The sequence below is a fragment of the Lissotriton vulgaris genome, chromosome 4_1, assembly GCF_964263255.1.
Source record: "Lissotriton vulgaris chromosome 4_1, aLisVul1.2, whole genome shotgun sequence".
Lineage (NCBI taxonomy): Eukaryota > Metazoa > Chordata > Amphibia > Caudata > Salamandridae > Lissotriton > Lissotriton vulgaris.
This window is the reverse complement of record NC_141691.1, coordinates 808,698,673-808,716,598: the sequence shown is the minus strand read 5'-3', so window position 1 is coordinate 808,716,598 and position 17,926 is coordinate 808,698,673. Positions and strand designations below refer to the sequence as shown.

Below are 17,926 nucleotides of genomic sequence, written 5' to 3'. Positions count from 1 at the left end.
ACGCTTTGTGCGCAGAATTGCCTTCGCTACATTTTCATACGTCTGGGGCTAAACAAGGGGTCACCAACTTGAATTGTCCCCAAAACTTCTAGACTGCTTCATACTAGACGACCGTACTGAAATAAGACTCGGTGTGGTTAGGCTGCCATCATTGCACTGTGCACAAGACCTTGTGTCCTGGAAGTCCTCAAGCAACTTCAAATAATGAATGAACAAACAAGGGGTCTCAACGATCTATTCGTACCTTTGAACCTCCAGTTGGACCTGAAACACTTCATGCTGAGGAGTTACTCATAATTTTGGGTGAGGTCCATCACATCACAGCAGCCTGCTCTACAGGAATTGCAGAAAATGTCCCACGTAGGAGCTACTGCCATTTTTTTGTATTTGTTGCAAAGCGACTTAGAATGCAAAGCTACCTCAAATATCCTTAGACATTCACATTCATAAAAGCACATAAAATGGCTAGTGCATTAGAGATCTGATAAGTATCTTGTAACAAACAATGATGGAGCCATTTAGGAAGGCTGTGCAATGTATAAACCGCCACAAAGCTGCGGTAATATATTTACACCACCCTCCGGCGGAATTACCAGTACTGTGGATATGGTAAAATGCTGCGCTAGATAATCAGTCAGTGGAAACTATACATGGTGGAAATGAATTGCCTCCGTTTTAAATGTGCTATTATGATACCACCCTAAATCAAGCTCCAGCAGGCTCAATTTTAAGTACATAATCAATATATAGTGACCAAGTACAACATCAGCGCCCCAGAGTTCCATATACATTGAACGTGCACAATGGATGGGCAGCAATAAAAAAAAAAAAAAGAAACCCACAAACGTGTTCCAAGACAGGTAGAATCTAGTTTAATGCTCATATGTAAAAATTACACCTCACATATTAAAGTCTTTCAACTGTAAACAGCTGTAATGGAAATAAAACAAGACTGTACACAGAAAAAAAAAACAATCTTGATTAGGTCATTAGAAATTTTGGTCTATCTAAATCAGATTAAAACGGTCTTTTAAGATTAACACCGCTCCATGAGGTTTTCAGCTGTAATATATAAACTGCCCTTTCGGTTTCTTTGAAGGAAATTAAAAAAGCAGCGACTCTACAGTTATAGTTAGCTATTGCCCTTTGGTTGCAAGCAGAAGACTGCCTCTTCCTCACACAAAATGCAGCATGCCACACAGCGAAGGTCATGTTCACGCACAGCAAGGAGAAAGAAGTGTCGCATGGATTTTTGGGGGCTAAGAACGATGCTGGAACAATGTTAAACCGAGTTCTGCTCCTTCTAGCATACTGAACATAAAAGGGGGGCATTTTTACCATCTACCGTCTACATGAGGAGGGGGGGGGGGGGCACAACGAAGGTCAGGAGAGGTATGACGTACCAAAAGTCTCGACTGCGCACACGAACTCCATGTAGTCGCGACCTGGGACATTTCATGTCATGCAATCATGCGGGGCGCTCCCTAGAAGAGGTACATTTATAGTGCACATGGACACTGGGGAGGAGGGAGGGGGGAATGAAACACATTCTATATCATAAGAGCAGCTTCCAAACGAGGTCAACATTATTGTTTTTACGAGTGACATCCCCACTCGTTAAAAAATGTATTTACATAAAAATAATATTTTAATTAAAAATATTCCATAATTACAGTAGTCTATTAAAGCATATAACTTCTCTCACTTCCACGTATAGAACATCTCTATATACACATTATGAAATGCCATCGTTCGCCTATACAATATGTAACATTCGTGCAAGGGGGGCGTGGGACAAAAGAATGCATTCCCCACTCCCTAGCTTCAAGAAAATCATCTATTTTAAAACAATAGATGTCTCGTTAAAGGTATCTACAATGAACCGGTGGGTTAGTAAAGCTTAAGTTGTAATTACACGTAGAAAGTGTGCCTTTCGCTCCAGTCCAGACACGTAGATTTGCACCCAGTGCACAATGAACATACACACACACGATGAATGTGAAGACGCCTCTGCGGGTGGCTGGTGCGGGTGGCTTGGGGTTGGTGGATGGTCTCGTTGGTTGGGCTCCGCCAATAGGGGTTGCTTTGTCTCCTTCCGGGTCGGCGGAGCCTCTGCCTCTCCTCCTGGCTCAGCCTGGGCCGCACACCTGTGGGAAGAGGAATGAATAGAAGGGGGTGTGTGAACCTCGCTGCTTCCAGACTGACTGGCGCCACCAACAAAAACACGGGACACGCTTGATCAACAGCCCAAAAACAGAAAAAAAGAGGGCCGGGCTGCGAGAGGAGCGGGGCTTCCCAGGGCGAAGCTCCCCTGCGGCAGCGGGCGCAGTGCCCAGGCTGAAAAGAAACCACACTGCCTCGGGGGTGGTACCACTGCACAGGGGTCTCTGCTAACAGTATAAGGTACGGGCACACCCGCTGACCTCTCTATGGAAACCAGGATGCGTTCAACGCGTGCACGGGGGCCACTCATTGAAATGGAGGGTAATGAACCAGCGGGTTAATAAATAACATATTAAACCTCTCACTGCCACATTCAACCTAATCTCTTCCCAGGGACCCCTCATCGGCAGGGTGCGTGCTCGGCTGGGCTGCAGAAGAGCCAACATATTAAATATACATACTAAGGGTTTATAAATTACGTTTTCTAGATTGACAGTTAAATTAAAGTGCGGGCGTTGGTCGGGCTTCCCAATACAGCATCGATTAAACTCAACACAGGCATTCTTGGTTGGAAAAGGGATAAACTGCACACCCGGGTTCGCATATTTAGAATTTCCAGAAAACATAAGTGATTTTTTTTCTCCCGCACCTCATAACCAATTAATAATGCAGATAAAACTGATGGGTTGTCACATAGGCCTGTTTTACGATTATGGTACGCTGATAGATACATACGTTAGCCTCACGTAACCCTGCTGGGTACCACCCCGGAGAGGCAGTAGTATGGTCTCTAGTGCACATGCAATGGAATGGAGTGGCGAGGTGGATGGAGCCCGCATGTACCCAGAGGTGAGGGGTGGAGATAAGACTCACCTTGCAGCAACTCAGCGGCACAGGATGCTGTCTCCCTGTTTGTTGACCACAGAAGCCGCCTAAAAAAACAGAAAACAGAAGAGCAGGAGACGGTCAGTACATGTTACCTCAGGTGTATATGACCAACACACCCCGATCACACTAGATTCTCCTCTAAAAGGAAAGGTTGCCCTCGGTCCCCACCCACCGACCGGATAGGCCTTACAGCTGCGGATCGGGACACACCAAGTTTGGTAAATCAATTGAGAGAGAGCGCATCCATTCGGGCCATACAAAACACTGAACTGTTTACTCTGTATAAAAACACTAAGGTAAGGGGGTGTACTTTCCAGGGCTATTGGGTATGGGTGGAATGATACTTCACGTTGTGGTAATAAAAGAACCTGTGTTTTTTAAGACATCGAGCCTCCCTGCAGTGGGAGACGTGGGTTGTCTGGCGATGTGACGCTTTATATGACAGGTGGAGGAAGGGTGCAGGGCTGACTGGGGGCGCTTATAATTTGACATCTGGCAACGAGGCACATTCACCTCTTGTAACCCGTGACTAGGGGGTTGATGGGGTGGATATTTTGACGCGAGTAAGAGACGTGGCCAGTCGCACCGCAGCTGAGACAGTATGACAGGTTTCATACAAAGGACGGATACAGAATTCCAGCAAAGACGGGGGAGGGGTACCAATCCGTGCATTTGCAGGATAGGCGAAGCAGCCCTCACTGTGCAGGGGATAAGGGGCAGACAATGCAAAGACCTGTGCAGGCCCCTCCCGCAACATAGCAGGCATGACCAGCCTGTCATGTGCACGGGGACAACACCAGCACACCAGCCCAGGTTTCGCAAGGGCACTGGCCCATTGTGCACACGAGACCATCATACACAGGGAGACACTGACAGCCCGTCAGCAGGCAACACCCCATCCTGTAGAGGACGGAATGCACATGCATCAATCGTGCCCACGAGTGTTAGCAGCTTATTGCGTACACAGGGCACCAGTCCAGAAGTACGAACACAGGACAGTCATGCAAGGCAGACAGACCCCCTGGGATGGACCCCACACACCCCCAGTGTCATCCCACACACCATATCTCATCAGATCACCATTCAGGATGATTGCATCCTGGCCAGTCACTTCCACGCACCCCAGGTCTCACCGGGTCTGTGTTGAGGTCTGCCAGGGGGGTCCTGGTGGGGGCTGGCGGCCGCAGTGCAGGGTGCGTGTCCAGGGCCAGCTGCAGGTCCAGGATGTAGTCAATGACGTGCTGGAGGATCTCCACCCGGCTGACACGGCGGTGCTGAGGGATGGAAGGCACCAGCCTCCGCAGGCGGCTGTAGCAGCCCTCCATGTCGTGTTGCAGCAGGCACAGAGCGGGCGGCTCCTCGCCGGGCCCCGCTCCACAATCCGGCGGCGGTTGCATCCTGCCCAGCGCCAGACTCGGCTCCGGGGAGTACAGGTGGCGCACGGCCAGCTCTCCACAGCCCAAGAGGGCAGCCGTGGGGGATCTCCGGCTCTGGGGCGGCGGCGGCAGGGGGGCGACGGCTTTCATTGGACGGGCAGGGGACGGAGGGGCGGCCGGAGATCCGGTCAGTTCTCGTGGATGAGAGATGTGCGTCTTAGTCTCCCCTTAGCTTTACAGACAACAACAGACGCACGCGCCGTGCTCGTAACTGCCTCTTTCAGAGCAGCTCCAACGGTTAAGCATTCCACGCACCAGCTGCACTGTCAGTAGCACTCAACCGCCGCTTCTTTTATAAGCACGAGGTGGGCGGGGCAAATAGAACCCCGAGAAGCCTTCTGAAGGCTAGTACGGTGAGGGGAATAATGGCAGAAGGGGAGGGCCTGTCAGGGAGCGGAGCCAATCGGATCGTCGGGCGTCTTGCGAGCCCTGGAACGGAGGTGACAGCCAATCGGGAGACAGGTCCATTCCCTGGGCGCCGTGGGGGGTCTGGCGCGCGAGGAGCCGGGCAGCAAACGGGACAGACGGGAGCCAGGCTTACCCGTGAGGTGCGTGGGGTGCGAGCCGGTGCCTGTAGGGGGCGGCCCACCCTCGGCTACCCAGCATTGGAGAGACTCGAGCCCGAGCGAACGCTCCCCTGCTTGGGGGGTAGCTGTCATGCTCGGGTATCCGCCTGCGTTTTTTATGGTAACGTTTTAGGTGTTTGCCGTGACCTCTCGCCTAACTGCTCTGTGGTCTTTTGTATTCTTTTCAGAGGGGACAGACTCTTCAGTCTCAAGATTTAATTTAAATGTACCTTTAGGTAAACGGATTTGCAGGTTCAAAATCATTTAACCGTTTGCATTTTAAATTCATATTATTAAAATGTGAGTACAAAGGCACCACAATCTAGTGTTCCACTGCAGGACCCTGTCTCGTCGCACGCATGACAGATCTCTTCCCTTTCCTGTGAAAATAATCAATATTTGACCTGATTCCCCGTGGAAAACTTGGGATTCCAGATATGGACGAGGCACGCTCCCAAGTGGATCGACAGCTGAAGAGGTATGCTGCAAGGGTGTTAGATTTAGCGTCTTCTATGTGCCTGCTTAGCTGTCTGAAATGAGCACATCCTATTGTGACTGTCTGAAACAGCAGGACATTTCTGGATGTTGGACAGTCGTCTCTTCTAGAAGGGTTGCATCAAACATCTTGGAATGCTTCTTCCCACTTTTGTGTGTACCTTTAGCACGGGCATACATTAGAGGTATTTTACATGTACCCTAAGCGTCAGCCTCATCACTGCAACTTGCTTTAACTATGTTCATTCCACATTCTGCTCAGAGCGTTCCTATGTGCTGTATTCTAATGTAGTCAGTTACCCCTGACTGCTAACCTGTCTGGCTGTGTACCTGCTCTGCTATTGCATTAAATCCACTTTCTACTTATTGGATGTGTTATTCATCTATTCAACAAACTTGCATTGTAACACATACCCAGGACACTGGATTTATTTGTCAAGGGGTAGCGATTTGCACATCAGGGTTGACTAAGTAAAGCAGCAAAAAAAGACAAATGACTTGGCACATCTGTGTCAGTATTATTTCGAAATTTTCAAGGATTAATGCTGACTGAGTAAGTGCCCCATTTTACCAATGTAACACCTGAATATGACAATCAGCAACTGAGAGTGACCAGTTAGTCCTTGCAAAGGATCTACCAGAGTGTGGCACCACACGTTTTTATAGCAACTTTTGATCTGTTTGAGCTATAAAAACAAACTTATGTTGAAATTAGCAAATTATACAACAAAAGGGCAATTGTGCAGCACATGTGACAAATCCATACTTATGTGAAAATGCCAGAGCTGCAGAATTACACAATTACAGTGGCTTTGCAAATTCCCAATGCAACCAGTGTACTCAAGCAAATGCCAGCATTATATACAAAGCGGCGCATGCTGTCATCAGAACAGGTGCTTACAGAGGGCTTTTAACCGCTTTGCTGCTAGGCCTTTTCCCCCTGTGATAAGCCTTTTTTGGCGATTTGGGGTTGTTCGCACTCAGGCCCCCATAAGTTTTTGTCCACATAAGGTATACACAACACATTTGCGTCCTTTTTCTCCTACATCCTGGTGATTATAAAGATACCCAGGGTTTGTGGATTCCCCTGGAGGGGACAGAGAAAATAGCCAAAATACAGCTAAATTGTGGGGTTGTTGGGAAAGTGTCATTTTTTTCTGCTAATGGCATAAACGTAGGGTTTGTGGTGCTAAAATCATCATCTTCCCAACTTTCAGGAACTGGCAGACTTGAATCAGAAACCCACATTTTTCAACATTGTTTTGACATTTTAATGGAATATAATCAGTCAGTCAAATAAGCTTTATTATCGGCCATACGGCCATAAAAGCAGTACAAGGATTTCAATAAAAAGCAATATTCAAGGTATTCCATGACCAACAGAGATAAAAGGCAACAATACATAAATGAAATATCACCCATTAAGTCTATAATGCTTCAAATATGAAGTTAAAACAATCAGATAAAATGCCATAAAATCAATTAAAAACCGACAAACAGTACAATTAGATAATCAGGTAAATACAATATTGTAGGCTAGGACTGTAACCATCAGATAGGACCAATAGTCATCCCACATTTCAGGTCTGTAAGGGAGAAAAAGCTACCACGCATCTCCCTATTTCCGTTGATTTAATCTTTGCACGCCTAGTACACCACATAGATAGGAACCTGGAGGTGACAAATGCCATCAAAAAGGATGGATCGTATTTTAGAATTCTGTACACCTCCAGATAATTCCTAAGGCCCAGGTTCTTACACAATTGAACAATCCATTTAACTCTGGCCTTTTTATATAAAGGGCAGAATAGTAAGACATGCAAGTCAGACTCTACTCTAGCGTCGCACCCTGGACAACCCTGTCCCCCAATCCATCCGGTCATTCAGGGTCACCCCTAGATAGTCAAATGTAGAAGTTCTCTCAAGGGCCATACCATCTATATGAGGGTGAGGGCAGTTTACTGTGCTGGCTCAAAAAACCATGTATTTAGTTTTGGAGAGATTGATCTCGAAATTTTTATTTTTACAAAATTGACAGAACACTTCCAATGTTCGCTGGATGCCCATTGGTGATTTTGACAAAAGGAGCGTGTCATCAGCGAACATGAGAGCTGGTATCTTGCGATCTGCCAATCGAGGAGAATCAAAATCTTTCTTGCCCAGGAGGTCAGCAATCAAGCCATTAAGAAAAAGAGAAAAGAGGGTGGGGGCCAGGACACACCCTTGCCTAACCCCCCTTTCCACAGGAAATGGTGCAGAAAGTTCCCCCTTTTTCCCATACCGTACCCTTACAAAGGTGCCTTGGTGCAAACGTTGAAGCAGGTGGCAGAGATATAAAGGAATACCCATATCTTTCAATATGGCCCAGAGCTTATCTCTTTGGAGCAAATCAGATGCAGATCTTAAGTCTACGAATATCAAATACAAACTACCCCCCTCCATAACCACAGCTTTCCAGTGAATTAATTGAAGTCTAAAAAGTTGGTTGATGGTAGAGACCTTGGCACGGAAACCAGCCTGTAGGGGAGTAAGAATCCGATACTCGTCCATCCAAGACTGCAGCCTCGATAATAGGAAGCGGGCGAACAGTTTTTGTAGGACGTCTATCAAAGTAATCGGATGATAGTTCGCCGGGTCAAGAGGGGAGCCCTTTTCAAATATGGGTATAATGCCTGCCCCTAGCCACGTGTGCGGTACCTCCATACCCTGAAGAATGGCACTGAACAGCACCCAAATGTAGGGAGCCCATACCTTCGGTTCACTGCGAAACAGATCTCCAGGGATTCTATCCAAACCGGGGGCTTTTCCTGAGGGTATGCTCTTCAAGACCGCAACTACTTCTTTCATAGTACAGGGCGGGGCTATCAAGTTAGGACTACCGGAGTCGGAGGAGACAAATGTCCCCTTAGGTGTGAAAGAAAGGGCGGTGGATAGTGGCCTAGTGGTTTGGGAATACAAATTTTTAAAGTGTGTGAGTTCCAAACCTCTTCACTTAAATTGGGCACTATAGCATCGCAACGCTCAACCTTACCCGTTTTAACTAGATCCCAAAAGGCCCTGTAGTCACAACTGCCGAGTGCACATTTAATGGACGTCCATCTGGGAAATAGTCAATTTTTCTAATTTTTGTGCTTTCAACCTCCTTCCAGTTAGTGGTACAGTTGGGTGTGAAACCCATAGTGGATCCCAGAAAGCTATATTTTCCTGAAAAGTAGGCACATTCTGAATTCAGCAAGGGGTCATACGTGAACATCCTTCAAGGTTTTCCTATAAAAAGTACCAGTTGAAATAAAACAATATTGAAATGGGGTAAAAAAAACCTGCTATTTGTGTCTTTGTTTTCATCTGAAACTTCTGATTATGGCAGATTTTCAAAATCGATTTACCAATACATCCACTGGACTCTTTTAGTTGCGGGGATATGTAAGACTTGTATGTTCTCCAAGAACCTGAGGAATGCAGAGCCAATCACTGAGCTGCACCCTGAAATGTTTTTTCTTTTTGTACCCTGTTTATAATAATTTATTTGGCAAAATTTAAAATGTGAAAAATAGGTATCAAGGAAACCTATGTATTTCTAAAATAGGCAAAAGATATGGAGTTTATTCAAGTTACTCGACCTGCAAGTCTAGTAACATTTTTATGATTTTTGAAGGCATGTGGAGTAAGGAGCCCAGGGTGGGAACACCCAGCCTTAGGGCCCAGCCGGAGCGTCTGAACCAGACCATGCAGGGGAGACCCCATTTGCCGGGGGGACCCTGTCCCAGGCACTTGCACACATGGTGGGCCTCGGGACGCCACTTCAGCCTTCTTGTTTGAATATTTTCTGATACCACCAAGATCTGCACCTGCGGCTGCTCCACTTTGGCCCTTACCCCGGTCTTCTGGGCGCACCACGGCGGCTCTCCTACTCATTGCGGCTTATCCCCCGCAGCTCTCAGCATCTGCGACAGCCGGGCATGGACCCAGTGCGCCAGCGCCATCCATTTTCATGGCTAGTTGTTTTGGCAGGTGATTTGTTTCTCACTCCTTATTGGATTCTGACTTTTATGGCCACCGTCCTCTTGTCTACATCAACTAACACATTTTCTGGGGTCTGATGGGCGTCGGGCACCTTAACCTGGCGTTCGGTTCATCCCGCAGCACTAGTTATGCTTACCAAAAGTGGTCCACTAGACATTTGCATTCCATCCTCTGCTCCACGCCAGCGAGCGGGGTTTCTTACCCATTTAAAGTTTGAGACTAGGTTGCGATCATTTCAACCCCACGACCTCCAATCATTCGCTTTACCAGATAAAACTTAGGGTTCTGAGCGCCAGCTATCCTGAGGAAACTTCAGAGTGAACCAGCTACTAGACTGTTTGATTTGTGTGAGAAGCTGGCCTGGTATATGATGTCCACTTGTAAGTGGGCACCTTGCACCAGCCCAGACAACCCTTATGGTGATTTAAGAGGTCTCAGACAACCTTAGAAAGCTATCCAAGTGGTAGCTGTGGAGAGCAGCCTTCAGGCTTAGTCTTGAAAGAGTGTAAAGCAGCTTGTTTTACCAGAATTCAATCTTATAGTATAGATTAAATGAAAGAGAACCACACAAAGTGAATATGTATTTATTATATAATACTCTCTAGTACGCTTCAGTATCTCCCACGTGGAGATATACACGTAGCACACAATATTATAGCAAAGAAATCACAGTAAATAGAACTAATACACAGCGGGCCCCAGGGGGGAACCGAACCATATACTAAAAAAGTGGTATAAGGACCACAACTCAAGTAAGGACAATGTCGAGAGGACATAGAAGTGCTGGGACCCCAAGGAACCATCCAAGGGAGTAGATAGGGACCCCACGGAGAGCGTGTGCAGTGTGAGTACATTACTGCGTTCTCCGTACAAGTCTAAGTGCAAGTCTTGGTTCCATGTTTAAAGATTAAGGACCGTTCCCATTGGACCGTGAAGACACCCCGTGGAAGACAGAAGGTTGGAGAACCACCCCACCTGTGGATACCAAGGTACCCAAGTTACCTATCCCAGGGAAGCCGGGTGCATAGGTGTGAAGTGGAGTCGGAAACCGCCGTCTGACCCAATGAAGGACTTCAGGAAAGTACTGCTGCTGGAAAGGGAGAAAGTGTCCATGGTAATCCAAACTTGGATTCTTGATGAAGAGTACCTGAAAGCATAGGGGACAGAGTCTGGGTCACTTGACAGTGACCAGGGGGTCGGTAGACGAATGCGCACCAATGTCGGGTGCTTCAGGATAGATATCGATGGCCTTGACTCACAGCTGTGGGGACCAGGCGATGCTGAGGACAACCAGGAGCCAAATATGAGCTGTCCCATAAAGGATAAAGGATGTTGAGTACTGAGGGGTCAGTGTCTGGCAGGAGCACCAACAAACCTTGGCAAAAGCAACCCACGCAGAAAGTCAGGAAGTTGCAGGAAGAGGACCAGCAAGGTCCAGGAGATTCACCACAACCTGGGGAGTCAGGGCAACTCAGAGCAATCTGAGGAGCCCAAAGAAGTCGTAGTTGATCCTCTGCAGGACCCACAGGACGCAGACACAGAAGTCGCAGGAGGACCTCGGGCAGCTTTACAAAACAATGGAACCCACGGTGCGATGTGGTTGAATATCTTTGCAGGAGAAGTTGCCAAAGGTTGGGGCTACTTGGAGCCCAATGCACTTGCTGCAGAATTGCCAACAAGCATTGTACTTGCAAAAGTATGCAGTGCACAGGGGTTCAGGTATTGCAGTCTCCACAAGGGATTCTGACCTCAAACTGAGTGAGAGGGCAGCTCGGCACTCAGTGGATATGGAAATCCACCTCCTGTGTTGTTGAACCCTTGAGAGTCTGTAGGGGATTGGGATCAGCAGACCGGTCAGCAGTGTTGCGGTGCCTGTGAATGCAGGGGAGTGATTCCTTCACTCCAAGTGAGACTATCTTCAGGTGTCTTGGATGCTACACAGGCCCTTCACGGACCCTGTTTTGTGCACAGGCACAGACGAGGCAGCAGACTGAAAGGTAGATGAAGTCAGGCTCAAACGAAGTCCAGCGAAGTCCAGGGTGCCCAGACGGTCGAAGTGCAGTGGTTTCAGTTCTGAATCTTGTCCACAACAAATCTAGGGACCGATACCCAGGTGAGCCCTTAAGTACCCTAAGGAAAGGGTTGGGAAGATTCAGGGGACCCTCTAGGGTCTGGACAGGGGGGAGGTTATTCCCATGTCCAATGTCCAGTTTGGCGCCAGATGTGGAGCCAATGGCTCCCATGACTTGTATGAACTGGACTATCCACAGGTACATCAAATGTACTCTTCATGCAGACTTCCAGGTGCTCGCAAGCATACCCACACAGCCCTAATACACTAAATCCTGTCTGGGAGGTGGTCACACCTCCCTTTGACAGAATGCCTATTGTCCTGCCTTCTCCTGCTCGAGCTTGGCTCAGCAGCAGGAGGGTAGAAATGTGTCTCTGGTTGGCAGCCATCATTTTGTGCTGTACAGGGCTAGAATGAGGAAGAAATAGAAGATGCCCACACCTCATGAAATAAACAATTATTCAAAAAAGCATGTGTAATTGAATGGCACATGTGGAGGTACATTTATTTATACCAACTACTAGTATTTTTTAAATTTTTTTCAGCAAAATATTTTTTGAAAAGCAGAAAAAGGGGTAAACCCACACAATCAACACAGTGGTTTTACAAATACATACAATTATTAACAATTATGAACAATGACAATTGATGAAAAACATAAGAACAAAGAACAAAAATATTGACACATTTAGTAATTCATGGTTAAATGTGAATGCCTGTTTTGAAACCATCAAAGCAAAGTGAAAAGGGGGGCAAGAGCTTTGCTTTGCTTTGATGGTTTCAAAACAGGCATTCACATTTAACCATGAATTACTAAATGTGTCAATATTTTTGTCCTGTGTTCTTATGTTTTTCATCAATTGTCATAATTGTTAATAATTGTATGTATTTGTACACCACATGTGCCATTCAGTTACACGTGCTTTTTTGAATAATTGTTTATTTCATGAGGTGTGGGCATCTTCTATTTCTTCCTCATTATAGTATGGTCCAGCCCCCCTCAGTCCCGATTAGGACCTGACTCCTTCTTTTCGCCAGTACAAGGCTAGAAGGCTGGTACCAGGAACAACGAGAGCCTAACGGAGGGCTCTCCCAGTGGGTGGAATCATACCTCCCACACCGGTAACAGTGTGGAAGGTATGATTCCAACATGTTTGACACCAAAATTGATAAGGTTTGGTGCCGCCGTTTTCAAGATAGTTATCGCACGGTCAGGTAATGCCTCTATAAAGTAGTATATGGCTGCTTCACTGACAACCTGGGAGAATGGATTCTGTTGGCTGCAGGGGTGTCCTGCTCATGCAAGGGCACCCTCTCACTTAGAATCAAGCATCTTGCCCTCAGGATTATAAAGGCCTGATAGAGGGCTGACTTATAGGCTTTAAGTCTGGTGACCGTTAGATATAGTAAACCTATATCTTACATAAGTGGTGAATGCACCAACTTACACAGGCTGCAACTGCAGGACTGTAGATCCATTTTCAATGGTCTCTCATGGGTGGCACAATACATGCTGCAGCCCATTGGAGACGTTTGGGGTACCTATGCCCTGGGTACATGGGCACCATATACTAGGGACTGACAAGGGTAACCCAGTATCCAATCTAGGGTGTAAGTACATAGCATAACAGGTTAGGGAGAAAGCAGATAGACTGGGGTCCTGATTAGCAGCATCCCAGTCAGACTAGTCAAAAACAGCATTACATTTAGCAAAAAGTGGGGGTAACCATAAGAAGCAGATCCTACTTTCCTTCAGTTAGTCTTTCACCCATATACCCAGCACAGATGGCCACTTTGCATGTCAGGACCTCCACCTTAGTTTCCTCTGACTTCACCCTGTCCAGACATAGTTCACCATCTTTTGCTTCTTTTCATGCACGCTCATGCTCCACCTCCCCAACAGATTGGGCGAAATGGGCCAGCGGTGTAGCCGCCACTGGCTTTATTGTGGGATCCCGCCTCAGCTGTCACGCACCGACCAGCACATTCATTGCACCACAGGATTTCGCTCAGCCCTCCAACTTGCGCATGTGTTAGATTCCTTAGTCCTTGTTTCAAGACGGTTCTAGTGGGTAACCGACATTGCCACAGACCTCTGGCGCCCAGTGTGGGTCTCCTCATCTGGCATTTGCGATGCGGTCTGGGCACACAGCACAGTCTGCCCCAGTCGGCAGTTGCGCCAGGAGCTGGAGGCCCCTTCTCTGACCTGGCGCACCCATGGAGGGCCCGGGAGCGGTTCCCATGGGAGAATGAGAAGGCATTTGAATCTCCTCAGCCCCCGAACACAGCGAAGCTGCTGCCTGGGGAGCTGTAAAAGCCTCCACTGGAGAGCCACCTGCCACCCTGAAGCATTCCCAGCTGACACAGAGCCTGTCGTGGTGCACAGTTGTGGAGGAAATAAGCAACGGCTGGAAGCACCAGGGCGGCAATCCCGCCGAGGTGGTCCACCCTCCTGGGCGATCGACCTTCCCACCGTCTTAAATTCTCTGAGCAGACTGCACGGACCCCACCCATTTACCTCTTGACGTGTTCTCGCCCTCTTGAGCTCTCTCTTCAAGTTTCTTTTAAACTTTACCTTATGGTACTTCTTGATTATCTGTCTCAAGCCCGTATTTAGCCTTAGATGGAGTTTAGCACCCGCTTTGGGCTGAAATTTTAAGCAACTTGACTCTGAGAGGACCCGATCCCGGTGACCGCTACCAGTTTAAATCCTTTCACAGAGAAAGCCTTGATCAAAAAGACTTGAGCCCCCTGATCGACGCCGGGGCGTCAGTTTCCTGCATGTCACATTTCCAGCACCCACCGCCGGGTGGATTCAGCACTGCACTCTTCCCTCTTTACTCGCCATTACTTAGAGAATCCTGGTTAGTTTCTTTTCCTCCACTCAGTAATATGCTTAAATTCAGCAGGCAGCCCTGTCTGATCTGAGGTCGTAGTTGGAATATGAAGCGTGGGGGAGCCGGGGATACCAGCCCCTGGGCTGCAGGGGCCAAGGTCTCAGTAGCGCACCCCTTTTTCCAGCTCGGAGACCGAGGCTTGTGGGGCAGATGATCCCCTGCCGGCCCGGCGGGGGTCCCCATCCCAGAGCCTGGTCACAGAGGTGGGCAGCTAAGAACACCAGAGACAGCCATGTGTGGCACGCAGTCAGGTGCCCTGGGATGTGCCCGGGGCAAATCGGTCACCAGCCTGCAACCTGCCAAAGTCGGAGGGAAGGCTAGGCACACCGGCAATGTACCAGCATGACAGGACTGGGGGGGGGGGGGGGATCTTGCAACAGGCAATTGGTCTGACCTTGTGGGAGGACGAAGGGAGCGGAGCTACACTGCGACAGACCCAGCCGTGCCCCTGGGCTTGGGTGATTGACGATTGAGCAACCCTCAAACAGGCATAGCCCTAGGAGGAACCCAGGGCCTCAAGGTGCGTTTGAAGTGTTGATGATCAATGTGACCTGCAATTCACACTAATTCTCGCAGCCAGCTGCATTATTCATCGACACGCATGCCAGTGATCCACTGCCAAGAGTCACCGGCGACTTTTCACAATGTTCACCCACCTGTAAGCACAGGAGAGGCGCGAGAAAGGCGGCACTGTCCACGTGTCTGCCCACATGGCGAGACAGACCGGCATCTCATCTAGGCTTCCCCTCTGAGAGTGAGTTTCCATGATTCAAAGAGCATTTCCAGGCGCTCGGCCCGGGAACCCCTGTACCCGCACTGAGAATTCTTTGTACATGGAAAATAATTGCAATCCCCAATCCTTATAAAGAACAGTGTTCAGTGGGTTAGCCATACCTGTCGGCGAAGGGAAGGCACGCTGATCCGTCAGTGTATCGGGCTTGCAGCCCCGGACATCATAGGACATCACAGACCGTGTATTGCTCGATCTTGTGTGGTTGAATGCCACTTATCCCTCTAAGACGTTAAACGCTGACCGCTGGGGGTCGTGTAACTAGTTAGCATGGAGGAGTCTCATTCATCATCGGAATTTACCAGACAAATCACTCCTCCAACTAAGAATGGCCATGCACCACCACCCACAGAACTAACAGTCTGTCAATCCTTCCCGGGTCCGGGCCGGGTTAGGTTTCCCGCATTGAGTCAAATTAAGCAGCAGATTCCACTCCTGGTGACACTCTTCCATCAATTCCTGTAAGTTTCAGCTTTGCAACCATACTCCCATCGGAATCCAAAGACTTTGCTATCCCAGAAGCTGCTCACCAGTCATGGGAATTACGCCGTCAGATCCCTAGTTGGCATTGTTTATAGTCGGAACTTGAGTGGTATCTGATCGTCTTTGAACCTCCGACTTTCGCTCTTGATGAATTAAAAAACTGTTGGCAAATGCTTTCACTGTGGTTCATCCTGCGCCGGGCCAAGAATTTCCCCTCCCCCTGCTGTCCCTCTTAATCATCGGCTGCTCTGCGCTGGGAGGTCGGCTTCAGGTCCCGGTATGCTCTCGAGAAAAGCATGCTTGGAGGAAACGCCTATCAGGTAGGGCTGGTTGGCAGGCATGGACCTGGCCCCATGCGGGCACCAGTGACCAGTCCAGGCCCTGAAGGCACCCAGCTTAGAACTGCTGGACCACAAGGGGGTCTGGAGTACCCTGTTCCTCATAATCCAGAGAAAGGCTATCCCCCTTACTTGTAATTCGTGCGCACAGAGTGTCAGAGGGGACCAAAGGTGCGAACGTACCTGACCTCCTGGAGCCCTGACTGGACTCAGGATAGCAAATGAACCATCATCGGGACTTCCAGGACAGCCCAGCCATCTGATTACCCCATTGGAAAGCATGGCGCAAGATGGCCCAGATGGCTGGGTCTGAATGATTGCCGCCTGTTCGTGCTGTGCCCTACAGAAAGAGTTTTTGTTTTTCCTTGGAGGGAATGGGGAAATCTACAGAACGGGTGCTCGGAACCCCAGCTGGGTATCAGGCACAAGGCTGGCTGGGGGACCCAAGTTGTGAGTGCCCGCCTCCGAGCCCGGTTGGAGCTCCTGCAGCTGGCCATGCACGGGAGGCCTCCCTGGGCCCCCGTTTCAGGTGCTTTGCCAGCAGCTGCCCAAAGATGGAGGCCAGAATGGAGGCTCCCACCCCAGTGCCCATCGGGGGCTTGGTCAGAGCTTCTAAAGCAAGCCAAGCAGGGGAAGCCTTCCCGGGCCTGTTGGACCCCAGGTTCTTGGCCATTCGCTGTGCGGCAGGCTGTAGGACAGAGCGCAGGGCAGTAACGACCGCCACAGAGCCTGAAGGGGCCTGGGGCCCGGCCGGAGCTTCTGAACCCTGCCACGCAGGAGAGGCCTCTCCAGACCCGTGGAATCCAGTCCCAGGTGCTTTGCCACGCGGCGGTCCGGAGGACAGAGCACAGGACGGGGGTTGCCACCCTGGTGCACATCTGGAGGCCCGGTCATAGCTTTTAAACCAGGCCAAGCAGGGTAAGCCGCCCCAGCCCGATGGACCGCCCATCCTGGTCCTTTCGCAGTGCGGACGGATGGAGGGCAGAGCCCAGTGTGGGGGCGCCCACCTCAGGTCCCAGCGGGCCCGGTTGGAACTTCTGAACCTGGCCATGGAGGAGAAGCCTCTGCTGGACCCAGTCCCAGAGACATGGCCATGTGGCAGACTGGAGGACGAATCCCAGGACGGGGGCTCCCACCCCAGGGCCAACTGAGGGGGCCTGGTCAGAGCTTTTAAACACAACCAAGCAAGGGAAGAGTCCTCGGACCCAATGGACCCCCAGCCCCCGTCCTGGGCCCTTCGCAGTACTGGAACCAGGCCTCGAAAAATCTAATCGCCCACTCACTACGGCGAGTCAGATTTTGTCAGGTTGAGCTATATTTAGGGCCTACTGGAGCTTTCTGGTGTGTTGACAATGATCACACAATTTGCCAACAGTACGGGCCAAGTACATTACAGTTAGGTTGAGTAGATTAGAAGCAGTGGCTATTTGCACATCTCTGAATTTGTGGGTACCCATACTAGCATGTGAGTTAGAGGAAATTTCTCAAAATGACTTCTTTATTACACACTGTCAGAAATTTGGAAGGTGCAAATGCATTGAAAGACTATTGGTAATAATATATGTTCTACTATTCTGTGTTCCCTTAGATTGTGGGCCCTAGCTCAGCTGGCACCTAGGGAAACCTAGCCAACCTGTAAATTTTTTAAAACTAGACACCTTGGGCTATCAAGGGTGGGCTGACTTGCGTGGCTTTCACCTTGTTTTATTACCCAGAATCCCTTACAAAGCTCACATTTTGATAAAAAAACACATTTCCTCATATTTCTGTGATGGG

The 17,926-nt window shown here is 49.0% G+C and overlaps 1 protein-coding gene and 1 pseudogene across 1 annotated transcript; both read right to left on the bottom strand.

Moving 5' to 3' along the window:
* Positions 1-849: 849 nt before the first annotated feature.
* ID4 (inhibitor of DNA binding 4) lies at positions 850-4,755 on the bottom strand. Its single transcript, XM_086965141.1, has 3 exons — positions 4,185-4,755; positions 3,037-3,095; positions 850-2,147 (listed from the first exon to the last, which is right to left on the bottom strand). The coding sequence occupies exons 1-2, from the start codon at positions 4,575-4,577 to the stop codon at positions 3,048-3,050; spliced, it is 441 nt and encodes a 146-aa protein (XP_086821267.1). The 5' UTR covers positions 4,578-4,755; the 3' UTR covers positions 850-2,147; positions 3,037-3,047.
* A 10,258-nt stretch (positions 4,756-15,013) lies between these two features.
* On the bottom strand, positions 15,014-15,166 carry LOC147722612 (5.8S ribosomal RNA; annotated as a pseudogene).
* Between the last annotated feature and the right edge of the window lie 2,760 nt (positions 15,167-17,926).

What these genes read in the sequence shown, in the direction of transcription:
- ID4 (XM_086965141.1), bottom strand. Translation starts at nt 4,577, where the DNA reads ATGAAAGCCGTCGCCCCCCTGCCGCCGCCGCCCCAGAGCCGGAGATCC. An exon ending in CAGACCTCAACACAGACCCG is followed by an intron (nt 3,096 to 4,184) that starts GTGAGACCTGGG and finishes CTGTTTTTTTAG; the next exon opens with GCGGCTTCTGTGGTCAACAA.